The 23,411-nt window shown below is 41.2% G+C and overlaps 1 protein-coding gene across 4 annotated transcripts in view; it reads right to left on the bottom strand.

Moving 5' to 3' along the window:
- The window catches only part of LOC145994722 (uncharacterized), a 74,368-nt gene extending 57,315 nt beyond the window's left edge, over positions 1 to 17,053 (bottom strand). For 3 of the 4 annotated variants that reach the window (XM_083130923.1, XM_083130926.1, XM_083130925.1), the window contains exons 1-3: positions 17,021 to 17,053; positions 10,904 to 11,103; positions 3,485 to 3,698 (exon numbers count right to left, since the gene is read on the bottom strand). In XM_083130923.1, the coding sequence (XP_082987049.1) occupies positions 3,485 to 3,698; positions 10,904 to 11,070 (381 nt within the window). In that variant the 5' untranslated portion in view covers positions 11,071 to 11,103; positions 17,021 to 17,053. Of the gene's footprint in view, positions 1 to 3,484; positions 3,699 to 10,903; positions 11,402 to 17,020 lie in introns of those variants that run through there. The other variant, XM_083130924.1, reaches the window with a different exon arrangement.
- Between the last annotated feature and the right edge of the window lie 6,358 nt (positions 17,054 to 23,411).

The following is a 23,411-nucleotide window of genomic DNA, read 5'->3' as shown; positions in this document are numbered from 1 at the left end:
TATAATGTTCACCAATGCAGATTTATGTTTCACTTTTTCGTAATAGTATTCAATATCCCGTTTGGTTGGATTCTTCTTGATATCTAAGAATAGTGCAATGTCATTGTAAACGTATGTTAACTTGTGCGAAACCAGTAATACGTCAGGATGATGAAAGAAGACCTTCGTAAGCACTGCTATATTAAAGAAGGTGTAGTGAGCCAGAAGAGTAATAAATTCCAGCAGCATATTTGCAGTCTAAAGCTCTTCTTGTTTATGCATGAAATTTTTGTTGGATGTTGCAGTCAATGCAATTTCTGTCGCATATTGTAGTGAGATACTTTGTCGGGTGGCGATATTCGACAAAAATCGTATGTATCAATGTAATCTATTTGTTTCAATGTTCCTTCAGTTTGCCCAAGAAAATGCCTTACTACGACGTCCGACAACTATCGGACGGCGCCACCGGCTCTTATCCCCTCCATCTGTTGACAAGTTCCCTTACTACTCCTATACGGACAAGAAAAAAATAATAATTCAATGCATTTTCCATGTAATATTTAGAGGCTTAACCTTTACTCCCCCGATGATACCATATGGTATCATCAGAGTAAGGTCGTACTGGCCCGATGATACCAAAAGGTATCATGGTGCTGATTACGAAATAAATATGCTTTTCGGAACTTCATACTCTTATGTATGTTTGGGTGGAAACTCTGACACAGGTCTGGAGCAAGCCTGGGAAATTCATACTGATGACCAACCTCACCCCTCTGCCCGCAACATATCCATGCCACATTTCCGAACAGAGTTTCACATTTTGGCTCATTATTCAACTTTTATGGCACTCAGGAACATGAAATGTTTCAATCTTTTTGGAAACGTCCATTCTTTGAAGGGAATACTAAGGTTTGCGCCTTCTCCCACAAATAGCGGGAGAAGAAGGGGCAAACTCCAGATTTTTATAGTTTTGTCATTGAAATTCGGGGGTCGCGCCCCCCAAACCTCCTTCCTCCGTTCGGCGATCTGAATTGTACACTGTTGCATGCTCTGATGTTTTAGCTGCAAAACAAAACTTATCCGAAGTAGATTGCTCCCATATTGCCCGAGTTATAACAATGTTCTGAGTAATATGCAAATTACCTATTTTTTAGTAAAAAACAAGAGTTTCACATTTTGGGTTATTATTCAACTTGTATCGCACCCAAGAACATGAAACATGTTTCATTCTCTCTGGAAACGTCCATTATTTGAAGAGAATACTAAGGTTTGCGCCTTCTCTCCAAAATAGCGGGAGAAGAGGAGGCAAACTTAAGATTTTTATGTCGTTTTTTTTTCATTGAAATTGGAGGGTCGCGCCCCGCAAGCCCCCTTCCTCGGTCCGGCGTTCTGAATTATACACGGTTGCATGCTCTGATGTTCTATCTGACAAACAAAACTTATCCGAAGTAGATTGCTCCCATAGTGCCCGATTTCTAACAATTTATCTCCAAAAATTCAAATTACATATTTTTCGTAAAAAAAAATCACATTTTGTCTTATTATTCAACTTGTATAGCACCCAAGAACATGAAACATGTTACGTTTTCTTGAGAAATGTCCATTCTTTGAAAAGAATACTAAAGTACGCGCCCTCTCCCCAAAATAGCGGAGGAAGAATGGGCAAACTCCAAAGTTTTATGTTTTATCCATTGAAATTCGGGGGTCGTGCCCCCAAGCCCGCTTCCTCGGTCCGGCGTTCTGAATTGTACACGGTTGCATCTATGATATTTTAGCTGCAAAACAAAACTTATCCGAAGTAGATTGCTCCCATAACAATTTTCCTTCAAAAATGCAAATTACCTATTTTTCGTAAAAAAAACAACAAAAAAAAACACATTTTGGGTTATTATTCAACTTGTATCGCACCCAATAACATGAAACATGTTTCATTCTCTCTGGAAACGTCCATTATTTGAAGAGAATACTAAGGTTTGCGCCTTCTCTCCAAAATAGTGGGAGAAGAGGGGGCAAACTCCACATTTTTTTTCATTGAAATTCGGAGGTCGCGCCCCCCAAACCCCCCTTCCTCGGTTCGGCGTTCTGAATTGTACACGGTTGCATGCTCTGGTGTTTTAGCTGAAAAACAAAACTTATCTGAAATAGATTGCTCCCATAGTGCCCGAGTTAAAACAATTTTCCTCCAAAATTGCAAATTACTTATTTTTCGTAAAAAAAAATCACATTTTGGCTTATTATTCAACTTGTATGGCACCCAAGAACATTAAACATGTTTCATTCTCTTGAGAAATGTCCATTCTTTGAAAGGAATACTAAAGTTCGCGCCTTCTCTCCAAAATAGTGGGAGAAGAGGGGGCAAACTCCAGATTTTTGTTTTTTCCATTGAAATTCGGAAGTCGCGCCCCCAAACCCCCCTTCCTCGGTTCGGCATTCTGAGTTGTACACGGTTGCATGCTCTGATGTTTTAGCTGCAAAACAAAAGTTATCCGAAGTAGATTGCTCCCATAGTGCCAGAGTAATAACAATTTTCCTTCAAAGAGTGTTCGAATTTAAAATTTCCGCCAAGAAGCCCGGGCGAGAGAAATCTCTCTCTCTCTCTCTCTATCACTCTATCCTCCTGCCATCACTGGGGTATAAAAGGGGCCTAAAAGTTGAGGCTGAAACTTACGAACGAGATTATCTGTTCCCGTGCAGAGTTCCATAACGATATTAAAAAAAAAAAAAAATAAATAAAAAAAAAATGAAATTCCCTGACATTTCCCTGACTTTCTTTGACACCTCAAATTCCCTGACTTTTCCCGGTTTTCCAGGTCTGTCGCCACCCTGTAATTTCAGACTGAAACAGTGTTTTATGAGGAGGTATCACTATTATGGGGAAAAATATGCCTCCTTTGACCCCCACCCTCCTGGGAAAAATACCTTGCTTGCCCCTCCCTGGAAAAAATGCTGCGGACAACCATGTCTATCACAAAACACGAAATATCTCAGTCATTTGCATTTACTTGTTCAGTTACAGTTCAGCCAGTAGCAGTTCCAAAACTTGGGGGAGGGGAAGGGGGGAACAAGGAGAGTTTACTTTCCCTTGGTAATAAGGTTTAGCATAGTTGATTGATTGATTGAGTTAGTTTATTTTACTTCACGTTTTGTGCCTCTTGGCTAATTTGCGAAGATGGGGATGAGTGATGAAATGATGAAATTGATGAATGGACATTCACAAACAACCAAGCCCGACCGGGATTCGAACCCGGGACCCTTGGCGTCGCAGCGCGATGTGCTAACCACTCGGCCACAGGGTCGGGCGGTTTAGCATAGTGCAGGGGCAAAGATGGCAAAAAGTGTCCCCAATCACCACCACTGGTTCAGAGCCTACCTTAATGTAGCGGGTACTGCATGCCCCTGCTTGGTTCTAAAATTGACCCATATGAAGTTTTCTAATGCTGAAAAAGTACTATGTGGCATAGGTAAAAAAAAATGTCTTCACGAAGTGTGTTTTTGTCATACTCACCAATTTTTTATTACACGTTGAAGATACATGGTCTGCCTTTTCTTTATCATCCTTAAAAATGTGAAGTTCTTTATCCTTATTTTTTAATTGTAGATTTTTCTCTTCTATCTCCTTATCTAGTTGAACTCTTAAATTAGCTACCTCATCTTCGGTATTTTTCAAGCGTGCCTCAACTGATGATTTCATCTGTTGACAACTATCTTGGTTGCTTGAGCTAGAAGAAAAAAAAAACATCTCCACGTACTTATTTAGCACAACAAAAACTCCTACATTTTACACCCTCTCTTAACTCATTTTCTTTTCAGTGTTATTATGTATGATGTTGTATATTTAGGGGCATTCCAGCATTACTTGTGTGACATTTTACACACAAAATTTAATATTCTAGACATGGTAAGGTGAAAGGTCAAGTTCCCTGAATATGTAGCACCGTGCCGGGCACATTCAGGGAGTGTGGGGGTAAGGCCCCACACATTCTTGATCTCTGCTATTTTGGAGGTGATGTGATCAGCACCATGCTCCAGCCACTTTATGCAGAGGATAAGGCCGGAAAAATTCCAACCTTAGATCTCACACCCCGGGGATCGAACCCAGGTCTCCCATGCGGCAATCAGATGCCCTACCAACTAGAACACTGTGGCAATTGTTCCAGACATAAGATTGGATTAAAATATTCATAATGAACTGATTCCATAGAATTATAAAGTACTTTATGGTGTCTGCTAACAAATGAAAATAATAATAATAATAAAAAACTTTAATATGATGGAACAGACAGAGTGCATGAAAAGCACTAACACAAGTGTTACTTATGTGATGCTTTCATAATGCAGCAAATTTTGACTCCATTTGCCTGTGAAGCATATAGTCTGCAGATGCTAGTAACGTTTTTTATTGGTGAAATGCGCAAATTGTGTGCATTCACAAACATCTAGCTAAACCTAAATGCAATTAAAAACAATAATTTCCATACTAATTCATTTTGTTATTGACATGGAGTAGGACCACCTTTTGTGGAATGCCCCAATAGTTGTTCTGGTGTTTTGTTATCTGTCTATGCTTAGTACAAGAATGATATATTGACCAAGAAAAACAGAGAATGGTCTCAACAGTAGTGAAAAAGTTACTGCCCCAAATTTGTCTTCGGAGTTTCCACAATTTCAGAGATCCTGACAGACAGTGATGATGACCCATCCACTACAAGAAGGTGCAGTTCTGCTGGAGTGTTCACCACTGTTATTATGTACTTGCAAAAAAGTGATTTACTTTTATTTTGTAATCATTCATGCAGCTGAAAACAACTTTGTTGTGAAATTATGTTGTTCATCTTGAAACTCACTCACAATATTGTTTTAGTGTGAAAGTGGGCAGATATTTTGACATGGTTAAAAGTGAATGTGCACAGATCATTGGCAACTGTTGGATGTTCACTTGTTCCCACTGTCATGTTGGCCCTTACTGTTAGAATAAATTTTATTTTTTATACACAGTAAGTTAGGGCATTGATATTTTTAGTCAAGATAGGGTGCCAGTAAGGCCATACAGAGAGGATGTCTGGCAGATAATTGGCAACATCTCACCAGCCTACAATTCTAATTCCTCAGAAATTGGTTTGTATGAAGTTCAGGCAGGAGGAAAACCATATCCTCTTCTCAAGCAGTCCTGCAATAATTAAAAAGGCAGACTAATGCCAACAAACATCATGAAAGGTAAGAGGTAAGAAAGGCAGCAGAATGATGTTTACATTTGCTTATCAGAGTCATAAAGCTGACCTAAAAGCATGGGAGGGAGAGAGATACAAGTTTTGCTTGTTGCATAGTGCAGGTGAGACTCATTCAAGCAGTGTTGCCTCATCTTACGATTTTTTACTGTGCATGTGCAAGACAGCACAGATTTGCAAACTAAAAGGGGAAAAAAATCCTCACTTTCTTCCCTGAAATCCAGCTTATTCAAGTAAATACAGTAACATATGTAGTAAAGTAACCAAATATATAAAATTTCAAACACAATATGTATTAGAACCTTAAATATGCAACTTTATATTTATTTTGACACTTAACCTTGTGTCATGCAAAGATATGGGTACTTTAGTATGATACGGACTACCTCCAAATACCATTCCCACTTATGGAACCTAACCTAACCGAATGAATCATGTTTGCGAGAGGAATATAATTTAACATAGACAAATGAGGTAGCCTAGTCCGTATAATACTAAAGTACCAAGATATGTAATATCAGCGATATTTACCCTAACAAATAAATTACACATTCTCACATAAATCCCCGTCATGCTGATAACCGTGCAGTTACTTTTTGCTAGCTGGGCTATACACCAATACTCTTTGGCTGCTGTATGCTTCCAATTACCACCATACACAGTGCTGCTTTATACAAATTGTATGTATAGTTCCCTCAAGTGCCAACAACCAGGGGAATTTGCCCCTCATCTACCCTTCAAACACAATTACCTAGTAATTGTCTATTTTTAAAATATTTTTTTTGAATAACCCACAGCTTCCATACACTTAACTAAACAAGTTTGGAAACTACAAATGCAGTGGTAAATTAAATTTTACATTCTTCACTGGGCAATATCATTCACCGAAACAACTAAGGATACCCTAAAGCAGTGGTTCCCAAAGTTTGTACCGTGGCTGGCTTACAGGGGCACCACGAAATGTTCCAATAGTTTCACTGAAATGATATGATTGTTCCAAATATGTGCTTATTTAGTAATTTTTAATTGTAAAATGTTTCTGATTTTTGAAATGTGTGTTTATTTTTTAACTTAAGGCAAGCAACCTACGCACACTGAGCGTCGCAAGTGTTAGATTCTGACTTGGGCACTGTGGAAAAATCTTGAAACACTAACGCACTGTGAAACTAAAAAGTTTGAGAACCCCTGCCCGAAAGACATGGGTAGCTGTGGATTTTCAGGTGAGGCTGGAATGGAATCTTGTGCTTGAGACCCGATATTACATGATCAGGGTGTTAGAAGCATTTAGGAGTGTTATTTTAATGCTATGAGCCCTAAACCTGACCTACCTAACCTAACAACTAAAGCATTTAAATTTTATTCCTGCTGAGAGTCCTAAATCTGACCTGCCTAACCTAATAACGAAAACATTTAACAACATAATACCCCTTCACACCTCAGGTCATGAAATGTACCAGGTAACCAAGAAAGTTCATGCAGTTTTTACAACTGCCCATAGTTTTCGTGGGGTAGTACGCAGTTCAGCCACCAGGGGTACATGTATGTGTGATTGGCGGAAAGCTCATTCCTTGGCACGTCGGCTAACGTAGATAACAGGTCGCAGTCGATAGTTTGGGAGCAAGTATTCGCAGTGAACCATGGCTGTGTCGAATGCAGTAATCAGGGCGTGTTTACTGTATGAGTACAAGTTGGGCACAAAAGGAGCAGAAGCAGCAAAAAAAATATGTGCAGCGTTTGGAGAAGGTACAATTAGTGAACGGACAGCGCAAAAGTGGTTTCAGACCTTCTCGAGTGGCGATGAGACACTGGCAGACAAACCTCGATCGAGCAGACCGAAATCTCTCGATGTGGACCAACTGAAGGCAGCAATTGAAGAGGATTCACGTCAAACGTGTCAAGAACTCGCTCAACGATTTGCGGTAAGTGCTGAAACAATTCGTGTGCACTTGCATGAGCTTGGCAAATCATGGAAACTGAGTAAGTGGGTCCCGCACGAGCTGACTGTTGCGAACCGTCTCCAACGACTGAACAATTGCGCTTCCTTGCTCACTAGGAACAACAACTGTCCAATTTTGGACCACATTTTGACGTGTGATGAAAAGTAGGTAATGTACGATAACAAGAAATGCTCATACCATTGGCTATCGTCAAATGACACCATACCTTTACCTGCAAAACCTACTCTTCATCAGCGGAAGGTGATGCTGTGTGTCTGGTGGACTACGGCTGGGATTGTGCATTATGAGTTCTTGGAAAGTGGTATAACCATCAACAACGAGGTGTACTCTGCGCAATTGCAAAGAGTGGCCGAACAGCTTGCAAAAAAACAACCTGCATTAGTGAATAGGAAGCGTGTTCTTTTCCACCAAGACAACGCTAAACCGCATACAGCAAAGATGACCCTGGACGTGATTTCTTCTCTCGGCTGGGAACTTCTACCACATCCAGCGTATTCACCCGACATCGCTCCATCAGACTACCATCTCTTTTTGTCTATGGACAACCATATGCGCAATCGACATTTCCAAACTCGCGAGGAGGTTGAAAACGTGGTGGTGCAGTTTTTTGCGGCCCTACACAAAGACTTTTTCAAACATGGCATCTACAGGCTTGTACAAAGATGGGAGAAGGTTGTAGAAGCGGATGGTGGATATTTTGCAGAATAAATATAAGGTAAACACATTTGTTTTGAACCTTTTCATCTTTGTACTAAAACCGCATGAACTTCCTTGGTTACCTGATAGTAGCAGCAGCAGTCTAGGTAAATATCTGTTATATCGGAGACACATTAAAATCGGATGGATGTATTGCGGAATATAGTTGAAGGTGCCATTATGCTTTTTACACGAAAATAACTTCGATCTTTCACATTACGAGTAATCCTTTTGGGTCCTTTCTTCCGTTGCGGAACATACAACATGGCACGCGTCGTGCTTGTGTTTTGTCGATTTGGAGTGGGGATGCAGTGTTTCAACCTTCTTAACCGAAAAATACCTACTTTCATGTTCGTTATGTCATCACAAACCATCGACGGATAGCCCCAAAAACCATTCACGATAACCCCACGAATCAGTGATGGATAGCCCCAAAAACATTCACGATAGCTGCATGAACCATTGATGGATAGCCCCGAAAATCATTCACGATAGCCCTATGGACCATTTCCGGCAAGGTTAGGTTAGGTAAGCATAGTTAAAAAAAAAATCTCTGTAACACTTTACTATAAGTGAGACGGATTTCTTACTTTTTACAGGAGAAAGTACTTACGCAAATAATTTTCTGTAGCATTGTTGAAGTTCAGGAATGTAGTTTGATCCATTGCTGCTGCTGCCATTTCCTTTCTGCACGAGAGCACAATGTTCCGTGTGTTAGATAACGTAAACCCCATAGTCAGTGTTTCAAACTACCCTTTTTTATCACCATAAGATGACAAGTCGAGGATGCATCGTGAAGTTGTTGCCGGGTGTGGAAGATGCCGTGGAATTTGTAATTCAACCCGGAATCTTGAACAAAGAAGTGGAATGCAGAACGTGGAAAGTTAAAATTCAAAAGAATTCAGTGTATTTTCTTTCATCGAGAAAAACCGATGTTGTCCATATATGCTAAATTGAACGAAATGAGTGCTAATGGAACCTAACCGAACAGGCCTAACCTAACCTCATCCCCATGATGGTTCATGGGGGTTCATGAATTTTTGGGGCCAACATCAATGGTTTTTGGGGCTACCCATGGATGGTTTTTTGGGGCTAACGTCAATGGTTTAATAATTAATCTTTATGTCAAAAATTGAACTTTTTTCGTGAAAATATTTCGTGAAGTGTTATTAATTTTTTTTTTAAATTTAGGTATTTTTCTGTGAACAAGGTTGCAACACTGCATGCACACTCCAAATCGACAAAACACTGGCACAACGCACGATGAACGGGTAAGCTATCACCATATTGTGTGTTGAAATAAGGAAGAACAGTAGGTACTCGTTAATGTAAGAAATAGACATTATTTTCGGTATAATTTAACAATACAGGGAATTTCTCCAATTTGTTTCAAGTTTCGGATACTTACTAATTTAGGTCTCCTAATCACGAATCTGCACTTATAATTTGGTGCTCACGTATAGAAATTCCTGAATTATGGCTAGCCCCACGGACCATTGGCGCTAGCCCCACAAACCATTGGCGCGTGGTTAGGCTAGGTTAGGTTAGGAAACATAGTTAAATTTTAGGGTCGTAGTAATATCAGGAATATATATATTTCGTTTCGATGACTGACCCTCTTATTTTGCAAGTTTGACACGTGAGCGCCAAATTTTAACTTCAGATTCGTGATTAGGAGCCCTAATTTAGTGAGTATGTCGAATTTCAAACAAAATGGAGAAATTCCCGGTATTGTAAAATCACTCCTTATTTTCGTTAGAAATTCATTATTTCACCTAAAGAAATGTTCCGCAATGCAGAATAGTGCGTTAGCAATGTAAAAAAGTGTGAAATAAATGATTTATAGGTGTCTCACCTATAGTACCAAATTCTTGTAAAAAAAAAAGGCACGTTTGGAAACACTGGCGAGACCACGTGACTTTCGACGCTCACGCCATCTGCAGGAACATAATGAAAACAACGGCATAATGTCGCTTTGCACAAAATGCAAGTTTATTATATAAAAAGTGCTTATTTCTTCTTGTGCAGCATTCTATGGTGAGAAAATACCTCCACGAACTTTCAAAATGATACAGAAACTCATTTCCGTAAGTAGTTTCTTCTGTAAAAATGAAGAAATGTGTCTCCGATATAACAGACATGTACAGCAGTCTATATCAATGGCTGTTAGGAAACAAATATGCATATAAGAATATACAAAAGGTAAAATCATTCTCCAGAAAACATGCAGTAAGTAATCACTAAACCTCTGAAGCATGTGTTAACACACATTAATAGAAATTGAACATGTGAAAATGTATGCATATCATGATAAGTTTTGAATCAAACAATCAGAACTTGGGCCCCTGAAGCATGTGTTAAGATACATTAATAGAAATTGAACCATGTAAAAAATGTATGCATATCATGATAAGTTTTGAATTAAACAATCAAACTTGGGCCTTAGAATGAACTATAATTTATGCAAGCGATTCAATACTTCAAACAGTTAGTCATATTTTAATTTAATATTCATCGTCTTGATCTGATGTAATAATTCTGAGAGAGAGACAGTAGAAAAAAAACAACTTTGGATATTAGATTTGGTATAATTATAATGTCTCCTTAACTTGAAACAACTTTTTTGGTGTGGTGTTTACATTAACAATTTACTATAAATCTATTTTAGGAAAGCAATAGTTCATTATATTTATTTCTCAGGGGGAGGGGTTGCGTTAACGTCTCTTGTGGAAAATGAAAATGAGCACTCCGGTGTTTAACAAAATTATGTTTCTTTTGAAGTTGGGACTATTGTTTGTTATTCTTATGTCATCTTAAATCAAAATTAATGTCAATTTTTCCTCCAGCAGTTTAATGCAATATTCAAATTTTGGAAAATTATTAATAATTTCCAACTCTTCTTTAAAGGATGACAAGTTAACGAAAAACAATTGGGAACATTGGCTATTCTATGTTTCACTAAGCGAACTGTCAACAGCATTTAAACTTGTACATTTAATATTTATGTAATATAAGCCAAGCTTTTAAATTGACCGTCTTACTCACCATAACCGCAACTGTTCGCCCATTTCTTCAAGTTGTTTGAGGAGGTCGTAATTTTGAGATGACAATGACCACCAATTACACATAAGAATTATGCAAATTATGATTAATCCTCCCACCAAAAAAGGAGGACACCGACCGTGAGCGCCTCTCATTGCGTCCAAACCCATTTCTTTTCTCCAGTCTTAAACAAATTGACACGCTTCTTCTTCTTCTTCTTCTTCATGCCCCTCACCGCTTAGATGATAGCAGTCTTGGGCAACGGTCTGAGAACATTGAGGGTTAGGATTTCGCGCACTAAGATGAACATCACAATATTGATTGACACTTCACTTCACTGTCACTATAGTACAATAATGATGAGGGCGGGAATCAAAAGCGAAGTTCGCACTGTCGGGCAAAGCCATAGAGGATCCACATAGTAGAGGGGGAAGGAGATGAAAGTAGTGTGGGCAAGGAGAAAGGAGAAGCAACCTTTCGTCGATGTAGTCTGTGGAAAAGTGCCTGGCGTTGTGTGTTCCATAGCGGGCATTGGAAAAATAAGTGGGTGGGGGTTTGTTTATGTTCTCCGCAGGTACAATTGGGAGAGGGAGTTTGGTGAATGCGTGCCAGATGCTCGTTTGTGGTCACATGTCCCGTTCTAAGGCGTAGGATACAGGTGATCACTTCACGGGGTAGTTTTAGTTGATGAAACCAAGGTCGAATAGGGAGTTTATCATAGAACCATTTGTAAGTAGTGGTTTTTGTCACTGCGTCATGAACCCAATTTTCCCACTGAGATTGGATTTTTTTTTTGACCCGTGGGAGAAGATCAGTATAGGCGAGTCGGATTGTAGAGGGGGAAGGAACGTCCACAGCTGTTTTGGCATAATGATCCACAAGGTCTTGGTGAGGATTAAGATTGCTATGCGCTTTGACATAGGTAAACTGTACGCGTTGGGCTTTGTTTTGGAGGTGAAAGTACTCTTGTAAGATTAAGATGGGAAAGAGTTGCAACCGATAAGCATCCTTTCCGCAACGAGCGATCGCGAATAATACGCTGAGGGCATCTGTAAGAATTAAAGTTTGCGTGTATTGTGCTTCGCGAGCGTGTATCAAGGCCTGATAAATGGCATAGCACTCTGCCGAATAGATAGATGCTTCTGACGAGAGGGAAAATTGTCTTACAACATTGTATTGGGGGACATAAAAAGCACATCCAACTCGGTCAGCATTTTTAGACCCGTCTGTGTAGATAAAAATATGGTCGGGCCAGAGTTCTTTGTAATATTCATGTCTTCCGAAATCAGTAAAGTTAATATGAGGAAGAGGGGCGGTGAGTATTGGGAGGGTGTATATCAAAGGGGATGTAAATGTAAAGCTGAGATGGTAGGCGTCGCTATCGATATTATAACAAGATAAAAAGAACAGCCGAAGGCGAAAGCTATCGAGGTTGAGAGTTGTATTCAGTTGGCGTTGAATAGCGAATACGGTATTAAAGGGGTGAGGGTGTCTTTCCCATGTTTTCAAGATGTATTTCGTTGTAGAATATTGATATCGGAATGAGAGAGGCAGTTCAGTACTCTCTCCATAAACGCTCACATTAGGGCTAGATGCCATTAGTCCGAGGCAGATTCGGAGTGCCTGTCGCTGTAAGATATCCATTTTTTGGAGCCAGCGATCAGACATCCCTCCCAGTACGGGCGCCGAATAGTCGAAAAGTGAGCGGAAGCAATTCTTATAAAATAATAACATAATGGAGGGGTGACCCCCCCATTTGGTGGTGGCGAGCCCTTTCAAAATGTTGATCAATTTTTTCCCTCTTGTGTGCAAATAGGTAAGATGTGGTTGCCAAGTTAATTTACGGTCGAAGTGGATGCCTAAGTATTTACAGGTTTGGACCACCGGAATTTGATGTAAATGAGTTAACGTATTGGGATAGCGGGTAAGCGTATACGGATTGAAAATAATGATCTGTGATTTCTCCGGGGAAAATGATAAGCCGCGGAGCGTTAATTGATCACGTAATTGAATGATGAATTTGCGTAGGTCTAATATGCCTCGAGTGGCATCTGATGTGCTATTGTAAAAACAAAAATCATCGGCATATTGCAGTATATGGTGATTAGAATTTAGTGTTTGATGCAAGTGTTGTGTGTATATATTAAACAGAATTGGGCTGAGCGGGGAGCCTTGGGGGACACCACTCCGAATTATTCGTGGTCCCGTAACGTTATGGGAGAACCAAAAAACCAATGTTCGTTCGTGATATAATTGCCATATTAATTGGGCTACCCCCGGATGAATATGAATATTGTTAAGTATTTGGTATAATATGGGAATGTGGACCGAATCGTAGGCGTGAGCAATGTCTATGAATAAACTAAAGCAATACTGTCTCAAGATTTGGCTATTCTGAATTGCCACTGTGAGAGTACAGATAGCATCTTGGCTGCCGAGTCCGGTTCGAAAACCCATTTGAGAGGGGGGGAAAAAGTTTCGTTTCTCTAAATTCCAAGTTATTCGGTGTTGTAAAGTTTTTTCGAATAATTTAGCCATTACAGGTATAAGAACAATGGGGCGGTAAGACGTCGCATGGGTAGCTGGTTTCGTCGGTTTTAAGATGGGAATGACAATATGTTGGGTCCAGCCTCGCGGGATTTTACCCCTACGGTAAACAGAGTTGAAAATTGCCGTGAGGATATTAAGTCCTTGTTCTGGGAGGTGTTTGAGGGTGTCGTAGGTGATGCCATCATATCCTGGGGCAGTAGAGGGGGTATTCTCTAGGATATGTTGAAGTTCCGAAATTTTGACAGGAGGGAAATCTGCTGTAAAGGAAAAGTTTGTCGGGGTTAGGGATGGAGGAGATAAGGTAACCGTAGGGGGTGTGAGGAGGTCCATAAAGTCCACTTCCCATGCATTATTGAGCGGTCGGGGTCGGGGAATATGGGGGTGTCGTAAGGAGTTGAAGTTACGCCAAATGGCTCCTATGGGGAGAGTCACATCGAGTGACTGGCAGAATAGTTTCCACGCCTGTCTTTTTGCTTTTGTATATGTATTTTTGGCGAGCGTCTGAAGTTTATGGAGCTCCAGCCATATTTCGGGCGTGGGGTGTTTGGCATAAAATTTTTTGAGGGTGTTTTTTTTTTTTTTGATGGCGGCACACTGTTTGTTCCACCAATGAATCTTAGGGAATCGGTCCATGGAAAATAATTTTTGGCGCGTACCGCTCCGATCAAGCGCTAACGTAAGCATTTGGAGAAATTTAGTATACGTCATTGTCCGGTGAGAGGGTATGCCATCCGTGTAATATAATTTTAGGAAATAGGACCGAAAGGTATTCCAATTAATAGACTCTCGTGTCCATCGACGGACAGGGATGTCAGTCACGCCGTTATTCGGAAAGGTATTTGGTAAACAAATAAATATCGGCGTGTGATCACTCCCTCGTAAGTCTAAATCGTTTGTCCATTTGGTATGAGAAAAGAGGTTTGGGGACACTATTGTTAAATCGATGACTGTCGGGCTGGAACCATTGTGTGGGTAGTGGGTGGGGGTACCGTCATTCATTAGAATGAAATCGTTCTCAGAGATCCATTTTTCAATGTTGTCACCTAATCTATCGGTCTGGACATTGCCCCACATTCGGTTATGGCTATTGAAATCGCCGGTTATGAGATAGGGTCCTGGGAGTAGGGCGAGGAGGTCTGTGAGGGTGGATGAAGGGATATTCTGCGAAGAATGATGGGGAGGAATATAGAGGGAGAGGAGTGTGAATAGGTGTTGATGGAACTGGATGCGTACAGCAACAAGTTCGACATTGAACTGTTGAATTAACGGAAGGGAGGAGGGGATAGGGAGGGGGGAATGTGGAATATTTTCATGGACGTAAATGGCAACACCTCGTTGTGTTGCGGGGAAAGGGGGACCGTAGGAGATGAAATGTGGGAGTCTGTAGTTTTCATATCGAGTTCCTTTCACCTCTTGTAGGCTAAGGAGATGTGGTTTATAATCCGCCACAAGTTTCTGTAATTCACATTTTCTGGCCGAAAAGCTGCGGACGTTCCATTGAAGAATAACTGGAAATGACATGGAGGGGGAGGAGGGGAGAAAAAATAAAAAAGGGAGAGAGTCGCTTGGAGGCGGTCTATGCCGGAATTGACGGGCTTCCGTTGTAATATCTGCATTTTGTCAATAGGGTAAGAAAACGAGGAAAAATAAAAAAAAGGAGAAGAAAAAAAAATGAAGAAAAACCGAAGAATAAAGATAAACAAAAATGGATGGGTATTCAGCCTTCTATTATTGATAACAGTTGAGTCGTGAGGGCTTGTATTTGCTGAATGAGAATCTTTTGTTCGCGTATGGTTGATATGTGGAGCACTGATGCCCATAAGGTTGTGATGAGGTCCAGGAGTGATTTGTAGATTGTTTGTTGATCGGGATATAGAACTTGCTGTGGTTCCGATGGCGGTGGTGGTACCTTGTCCGGGGGGGCCCTCCGGGCCGGATGAGCATTACGCCCAATGGGGGGAGAGGGGGTAAATTCATCTTCTGATGTCGAGGAGCTGGAAATCGTTCTTGTTTTGTTAACGTTAGGGCTGGGTGCCTTAGCGTGTAAATCTGGGTGTTGTTCCTGTTGGGAGGAATGTGGCACAGGAGTATTGGACTTGCCAGTCCAGCGGCGGGGGTGAATTTTGTTTGTGGAGCGGGCTGTTTCCACTGCCTGCGGTGTGGCGGTCTGACGATCGCTTGGGGTGGGGGGTGCAGTTGCAAAATGCGTCTGTAAAGTATGAAAAGGGTTATCCCAAGCGCCGAATTGGCGTGGTCCATTCGTGGGGGTCGAGGTGGGTGTGGGAGTCAATTTGGGGAAGTCGCGCTTGTTGAGCAGGGGGTTTAAAATATCTTCCCGGGTTAGGGGTGGTTGGAAGGTACCGGAAAGTTTGGCCTTCGCCTCGTAATAGGAGATATTTTCCTCCGCCATGCGAGTTTGGATGTTTTGTTCTCGTTGCCAGAAAGTGCAGTTGCGGTCACGTGCCCCATGGGGGCCCTTGCAGTTGCTACAGTGAGGGGGGTTGGGGCATCCTTCCCCATGTCTTTCTTGCCCACAGTTAACACATTGTGGTTTAGACCGGCATTGACCCTGGGAATGATTATAACGATAACAGCCAGAACATTGTAACACTGATCGTACTCGCGGTTTGACTGTAAAGATTTCCTTATTTATTAGCACTTTTTCAGGTAGATGTTTACCATGGAAGGTAAGGCATATCAACTTGGTGTCCACGAGGTGGGAAGTGCCATCCTCTCGCCAGATTTTTTTCTTTAGTCGTTTTGCGCATGTTACCCGAAATGGTGAGTCAATGCCGTCTAATATGTCTTGTTCTGTCACGTCAAGTTCCAGGCCATACGCTAGCCCTTCCCGTTGGATTAGACTGTGTGGGATTTTGGCTCGGACTCCGAGTGAGTCCAGAAAGGTCCCGTTCCGAACAAACGCGTTTGCTGTATCTGCTGTTTTAAAGGTGGCCCTGACCCTGTTTTTGCCACATTGTTCCACTAAACTCACTGGTATGTTGGCCTTCCGGAATTTGTTGCCCAAACTGCCACTAGAAAGTTTACCAATGTTTTGATTTTGTCCTTCTAGGAGGACCACAAATGGGCCGGTGGTGTCGGTCGAATACCAAAGAGTTGGAGGTCTTGGATCCGGTTGAGTGGGGCGAAATAGTTTCTCTTGTTTGCTTTCGGTTTTACTCACCTCGTCCAGTGTCCTTTTACCTGAGCGTATCGTTGAGTCGGTCATGGGGATGTCATCGTCATGTTGGTTTAATGGTAATTCCTGTGTGGCCAGATCGACTAAGCCTTCCGCCGCCGTCCTCTCTCTCAGGTCCAACATTGCGGCATCCTGTATGCTAGCCGGCTGCCCGCCGGAAGCCACGATGGTCTAATGGGTCACTGGCTAGGGTATACACCAAGGGAAAAATACACTATATCGTTGCACTGCACTCTACACGTAATTAACTTGATAATAAAGTCGTCGAAATTGAACCAATCACTCGCGATGTGTTGCTCTGTCGGATATGTACCGCTTTTTACGACTGAACCTATCACTTCGAGCGCTCGTACGCGAATCTCCAATTGACACGCAGCTTTCACTTTACTTCAGCTCGGATTCTGCCATCTTGCGGTATGAATTAGAACTGTTTTTGACATTACTTCGAAACCAGTTATGGACCTTCAGAGGGAGTGGGGCAAGGGAGGCCACGTCCCCTGCAAAATTAATGTCAACCATTAATTAAATATTTCATACATCTAATTTCATTTTCAGTCTAAATATGATAACCAGGGGTGCCCATCCCCCCAAATTATGTCATGCGTGCTTCCCCAAATCATGTCATGTCGCTCATGCGTCCTCCCCAAAACATATAATTTCGTGGGCAGTGTCTGCTGCCACGTTCTTTTTCTGCTGGAACCTCAAAAGAGATGCGCGTGGCAGCAGACTCGGTCTTTGTTTTATCGTGATTTCATCATGCTATGTATGCAATTACGTCTGTAACACATACTGTGAAGTTGTAGCGATTACTTTCACAAACATGTTTTAAGATTAGGTCCCTTAGCATTCTTCTAATAATAAACCTAAATGCGCTCGTTAGGTTCTGTTAGCATTACAATAATATCGCTAAATGCTTTCTAAAGAAAAAAGTTCTAAATTACCTGTACATTCATTCCCACTAATCACAAACTTGCATTTTTATCGTCTTCATCTGTTCTTAAGACTTGTAACATCCTCTTAGCAGACGAATTACGTGGCAGGAGCAAATTTGACGCTTATTCTTACTGCTGACACATGCGTGGCAGCAGACTCGGCCTAATTCGTGCTCTCAAACCATATCGTAATCCCTACAAAATATTTAATTACGACAGCATGTCTACCGAAAGTAATTTTTTCCTTAGTTTTTTTTTTGTTTCAAAAGATGCACCTGCTTTAAATTAAGCAGTATACCAACACTAGGCATTATATTTTAATAAGTGATGTTACTAATGAATATCGAAAATATCGCTTATGTCTTGTAATGCAGCTCTTGACCGTGTTAAAAATGTAAACATAAACATTGGGGACGTCTTCGCCTGGGTTCCCCGGAACTTCCGGTTTACACCAGTCCCCGTTGTTTACAGTACAGATTCACCGGCATACGAAGTAAAAAATGAGCACTTGTTTTCATCAGTTGTGGGACGATAGTCCAGAAAGGTATTTGTTGAAGTTTTACCATGAAGTAGTGGACTTGTTGAATTCTTTGGATGATGAAATGCAGTGCAGATTATTGAAAAAACAACGTGTGTTGTACATGCAACAGGGCCGGCGGAAGGGGGAGGGGACCGTGCCACCGCCAAGAGCGGCAAATTTTCAGGGCGGCAATATTTGAAGAGAAGAAAAAAATAAGCCTATTGAAAACTTGAAAGTTATAATATTATATAACTTGGAAGTAAATATATGTCAACCCACCGTTTTGAAGGAACATATCAGTAGTCTCACTTTAAAACCACTGAGTGCCACAAGGTGGGAAAGCAGATTCGATGCCTTAACTCCGTTGAGATATCAAGTGGGAGAGGTCTATGATGTGCTCCTTCAAATAATTGGCGACAATAAAATTGTCCAAATGGTCGCATATGAGGCTCAGTGTATTCCAAAACAGTTGTGTGGCTTTACATTCCTTTGCTCACTAGTTATCTGGTATGACTTTTACTCCACGTAATGTAATGAGCAGATGTCTTCAAAACATTAATCTACGATGTGTTCGACGATTTCTTGAAACATATCAGCCCTTTGACCAGGGACGTCGTTAGGGGGGGGGGCACGCGGGGGCACTGGCCCCGACAAACGTCCACGTGGCCCCGGGAAACTGTTCTGTATTTGCTGGAAATTTTACGATGACAAATATTGCAAAATAATTATTCAGTAATTTTTGCTGCAGTTTCAAACACTTCTTCAATTTTCAGTAGCACGAACCCAAGCAAGGCATTTCTTTCTTATTTCCCTGTTTCTTGCTTGTTGAACACAAACAGATGTATTGGGAGGGGATAAAGTTAATGGTTTTGTGGTCCGCCCCGATCAGGGAAGTCTGAGACCTATTGAAAATGCACTTTTCCTCCCTGCTGCACACCAGATCCAGGATCCCCCCAAAACCCGCACTTTCTCTTCATCTGGCCCTGCACTGGCTCCATGGGTGCCGAAAGGACGACACAAACAGGAAGATTTAGCTACGGGTGGCTAGAACTTTCTGGGTTAATTAATTTATGGTTCAGAAAAGATATCCCCATGCGTTTCAAATTCCAAGAACGGAATTCTATTGCTTGTCCCTTTTTCGGCGCAGGAATGAATTACATAGCGGTTCTTCTCACATGCAATCAAACCTCCTGCTAATGACCTGCCTTGTAAGGGGGGAAAGGCCACTTTCTGAAAATTCTGAGAAATATCGAAGCGGTCGGTTCATCTGTTGATTTGGTGGACAGTTGATATCTGTCAGTTTGAAGTAGGATTTGTTGTCCGAGCGGTGGTAAACTTCTGTAAACGCGAGAAGATAGCATCACGAAGTGTTTGTGATCTCGTTTTCCTACATCGCGAGTAAAATGTCGAATAAGAAGCTGCCAGATTGTCTTCCTCTGGAAACAATGGATCAGGATCGACTGATCGACCAAATATCCAACATATTGGCATTCTAAAAGAGAGTCTGACTACCACACAAGATCCTGGGTTCGACTCTCAGGGTGGTTGATCTCATGTATAATGAAGAATAAACCACGTTTCAATTAAGGAAGGAAACTAGGTATGTAGCAATCGTTTTTAGAGCCGTCTGCATGTTCTATAAGTATTATGTTACAAAATTTGTATATCTTTCTGACATTCTGTGATTTGTCTTCATTTAGCCTCGACCTGCAAATGCGGGAGCTGATGCTGCTTAGGTGGCTAGGTTGGCTAGACATACAAATATAATTAATCCCTAGTCATACAGCGAATAATACTTATAATATAATCATGAGTTATGGAGAAGCAAATAACTTATCAAGCATTTTCTATTTCTATTTGTTGTGCAGTGGTTATCAAGGTGCATTACGATGCCAGGAGAGCTGGTTCGAATCCCGGACTGGGCGTGTGTGTTCTTTATGATGGTCCTCTCATCAATTTCACATCACTCATTGTCATCTTCATCTTCACGATTAGCCAAAAAGTGTCAGAAAAGCCAAGTAAAATAAACTAAATCAATCATTTATATATTTCTATATTACGTCGCTTTTCTACCTCTTGGGTTAAATGCGACGATGAGGATGAATGATGAGCCGAAGGAATGGCGATGGGACAGACATGATACAACCATACTTGTCCAATGTCCGAACCTTGGACCTCTGGTTTCGTAGCGTGTTATACTCAGTGGAATTCTTAGGAAGAAAAACTGTAAAAGTGGGGTGAAAAGAAGCAAAGTTTTACGATGCATAAAAATACATGTTTAGTTCTTCTAAAATCTTCCATTTATCGAGTTCGTGTTTGAAGTCCACTGTATGCACAGTAAGGCTAATCGGGGATCCGAACCACTATGTGCCTCCACCGGGTATCGAACCCGGGACCCCTTGATTGCAAGGCGGCGACGCTATCACTGCGTCATCGAGGAGGCCGAGAAAAACTTACAATTAGTCAGTATAATTAATATTGAGAGACAAGGCCTGCGAAGAGTTCTTTCCAGGCGCGGCTCGTGCATTTTTTTCCTGGGGGTTCACCGAAGTCATGTGGCACATATTCAGTTTCCGCAAATAGACTTTCTTTGCGAAACAATAGGATCGAAGAGGAGGGGGGGGGGGTTAAAAGATTGGTGCATAATTTTTTCATAGAATGAGGTTTCATAGTAGAGGTGTGCGAATAAATTTAGGGCTAAAACTAAATACAATAAATTGTGCCTCTATGAAAGTAATTTCGGGTTTTATTAGAAAATCATGGACGTCCTCAGGATTTGTTCCAGGGATGGGAAGCAAGATCATTTACTTTCCAGGGAGGACAAACGAGGCACATTTTTTCCTGTAATAGTGTTGTTCTCTCAAAAGACGCTTCTTCAGTCCCTGCAACGCCTTTATAATAATTATCATAAATTACTGTGACTGAAATGAAATTATATGTGGATAATAAATAGTTTTAGGTTGACATTAATTTTCCAGGCTGGTGTGGCCCCTTTTCCCCTTCGGACGTCCATGCCTTCTATTATAAAACGACTAATCACAATGGTTCTACAATTATTAAAGGGAAATGGCAACCAATGGCATGTGCGTACTAGAAACCTGAGACCTTTTCATTGAAACGCTACGGCTTTTTTTTTTCTTTCTTCAAATTTGGAGTTGGTCGACCAGCACACGCATTATCTCTAATTTTCTTTCAACATACAAGAAAGTTTGTTTCATTTAATTGTATGCATTTTAGCGGTCATTTCTTACCTGCGCAGACAGCAACACCTGCACTGCATCAAATGACGTAACATAGTCCATCCTTTGGAGCATCAATACTTTGCAACAACTATCCAAGCACTTCGAAAACTTACAAACTTGAAACATTGACACCGACAGGGTTTGTCACGTCTTCCTTTCTTGTTTACTTTCTGTTTTACTTTCACATATACGAAGTGTTTCCATCTTTAAGGAAAATGTCTGAATGCATGCACGAGTTAATTTAGTAATGTATTTATTTTATTTTAATTCATCGTGTCTAATTTCAGCTTTCATTCATTTCAACTCACAATTTTGCATTTATGCCAAGAAGTTCGGCACAAAAATTATTCAACAGAGAAGATTGAATATGTAATGAATGCGCTTCAAACTTGAACCTCACAGGGCAACACTGGAAGGGAAGAACCAGCTGGGTCTCACTCGCAGCGAGGACGGTGCCCTCTGGCTTCTGCTGTGGCTTCTGAGAGAGCACGAACTGCGCATGACCGTTGGTTGGAGATCGACGTTCCTCAGTATCCTCTTCCATGTATTTTGCCCATATAGCTACCCCGAGATTCTGCCTGCCACCCGAACCTTCACTATGGCAGGAGCTCTCCTGTGGGGGTTCAGCTGAGGGTCTTTACGAGGGCGGCCGACTCGCGGTTTCTCTTTCTCAGCAAAAGAATTTGCCGTGTTACGGACACAAATACATGACTTCTTGTTTAGAAAAAAATTGTTAAAAGGTAAAGACATTGTTTATTGTCCATTCTCGAGGTAAATGCCATATATTATTGGGGGTTCACTGATCCTCTGCGCTATAGGGCCAACCGCGCCTGGTTCTTTCATTCGGTTGCCCGTGGTCATCACATCGAGTCCCATAGTTTCGAGAGCAGAATGGCTTCCATATCGCTTTCAAGTACTTCCCAAATTGTCCTCACGATGTTGGAACAGCACAGAAATTTTGGAACTAATACAAGCAGGCACATACCCAGGGAAGGGGCTCAGGGGCTGCAGTCCTTTCCCGAAATCCTACAAATATCTGATTTTAATAATGTGTAGTAGTAATTAAATTTACTTCATTAACAGGATTAAACATCTTGTATATGGTAAGTTGCAATATACCAAGAAATTCATCTTCAGAACATTTACTCCTCCCCCCCCCAACCTTTTCGTCTTTAGATGGCGGCTGCCGATAAAGGATAAGCCCCTTCCGAAATCAAATTCTAGCTACCGGCCTGACCACCAGCGATCGAACTTTGAACCTTTCGATTAATTGATTTATTGAACTGGTGTTTTAAGTCCACTTTATGCACAGTAAGGCTAATCGGGACTGGACCTACAGTTTAAAGTGAGATCCGAACAAATATGTGCCTCCATTGGGAATCGAACCCGGGCAGGTTGTTGAACCTGCCGAACCAAAGACGAGAGCGTAATGATTTGAACGTGTGTGAACTTTGTTTTATCCAGTGCCATCATATATTCAGTTTTCCACACACAAATAAGATTAATTTTAAGAAATTAGACGTGTGCATATAATTTCTTATCGTCATCATTTCCCAAGTGAACAATCAGATACCATAGAAGACTCGGGCCCGCCCTTGAACTAAGAGATACCGGATTCGATTTCGGTATGAACTGTATACATGAGATGCATAGCTTGAACTCATTACGCACACATTTGCACTGTTGCCAATACTTGTAAACCTGGTTCCAGCACTTTATATCTAAAACCATGGAAAAGGGTTTTTATCTACTTCCCAATTTCTTTCTAGCAAATTTTCAAATCTAAAGACTAATAACATTGTTGTTGGTGTATCAGCCATTAAGCTAATGAGTTCATTCTGCATTTAGTTTCCCGAATAATGGCTGTGTATTTCGCGAGAGTATATCCGTAGACTGTTGGGGGCTACAGAAGACAATGATGTTCCTTTCCAATTTTCTTATTGATTGAGTTGGTGTTTTAAGTCCACTTAATGCACAGTAAGGCTAATCGGGACTGGTACTAGTGCAAAGTGGGATCCGAACCACTAAGAGCATCCACCGGGTATCGAACCCGGAACGCCTTGATTACAAG

Source organism: Lepisma saccharinum, chromosome 11 (assembly GCF_977018435.1).
Source record: "Lepisma saccharinum chromosome 11, izLepSacc3.1, whole genome shotgun sequence".
NCBI classification, from domain to species: domain Eukaryota; kingdom Metazoa; phylum Arthropoda; class Insecta; order Zygentoma; family Lepismatidae; genus Lepisma; species Lepisma saccharinum.
The sequence above is the reverse complement of the archived record's forward strand: the minus strand, read 5'-3'. Positions and strand labels throughout refer to the sequence as shown.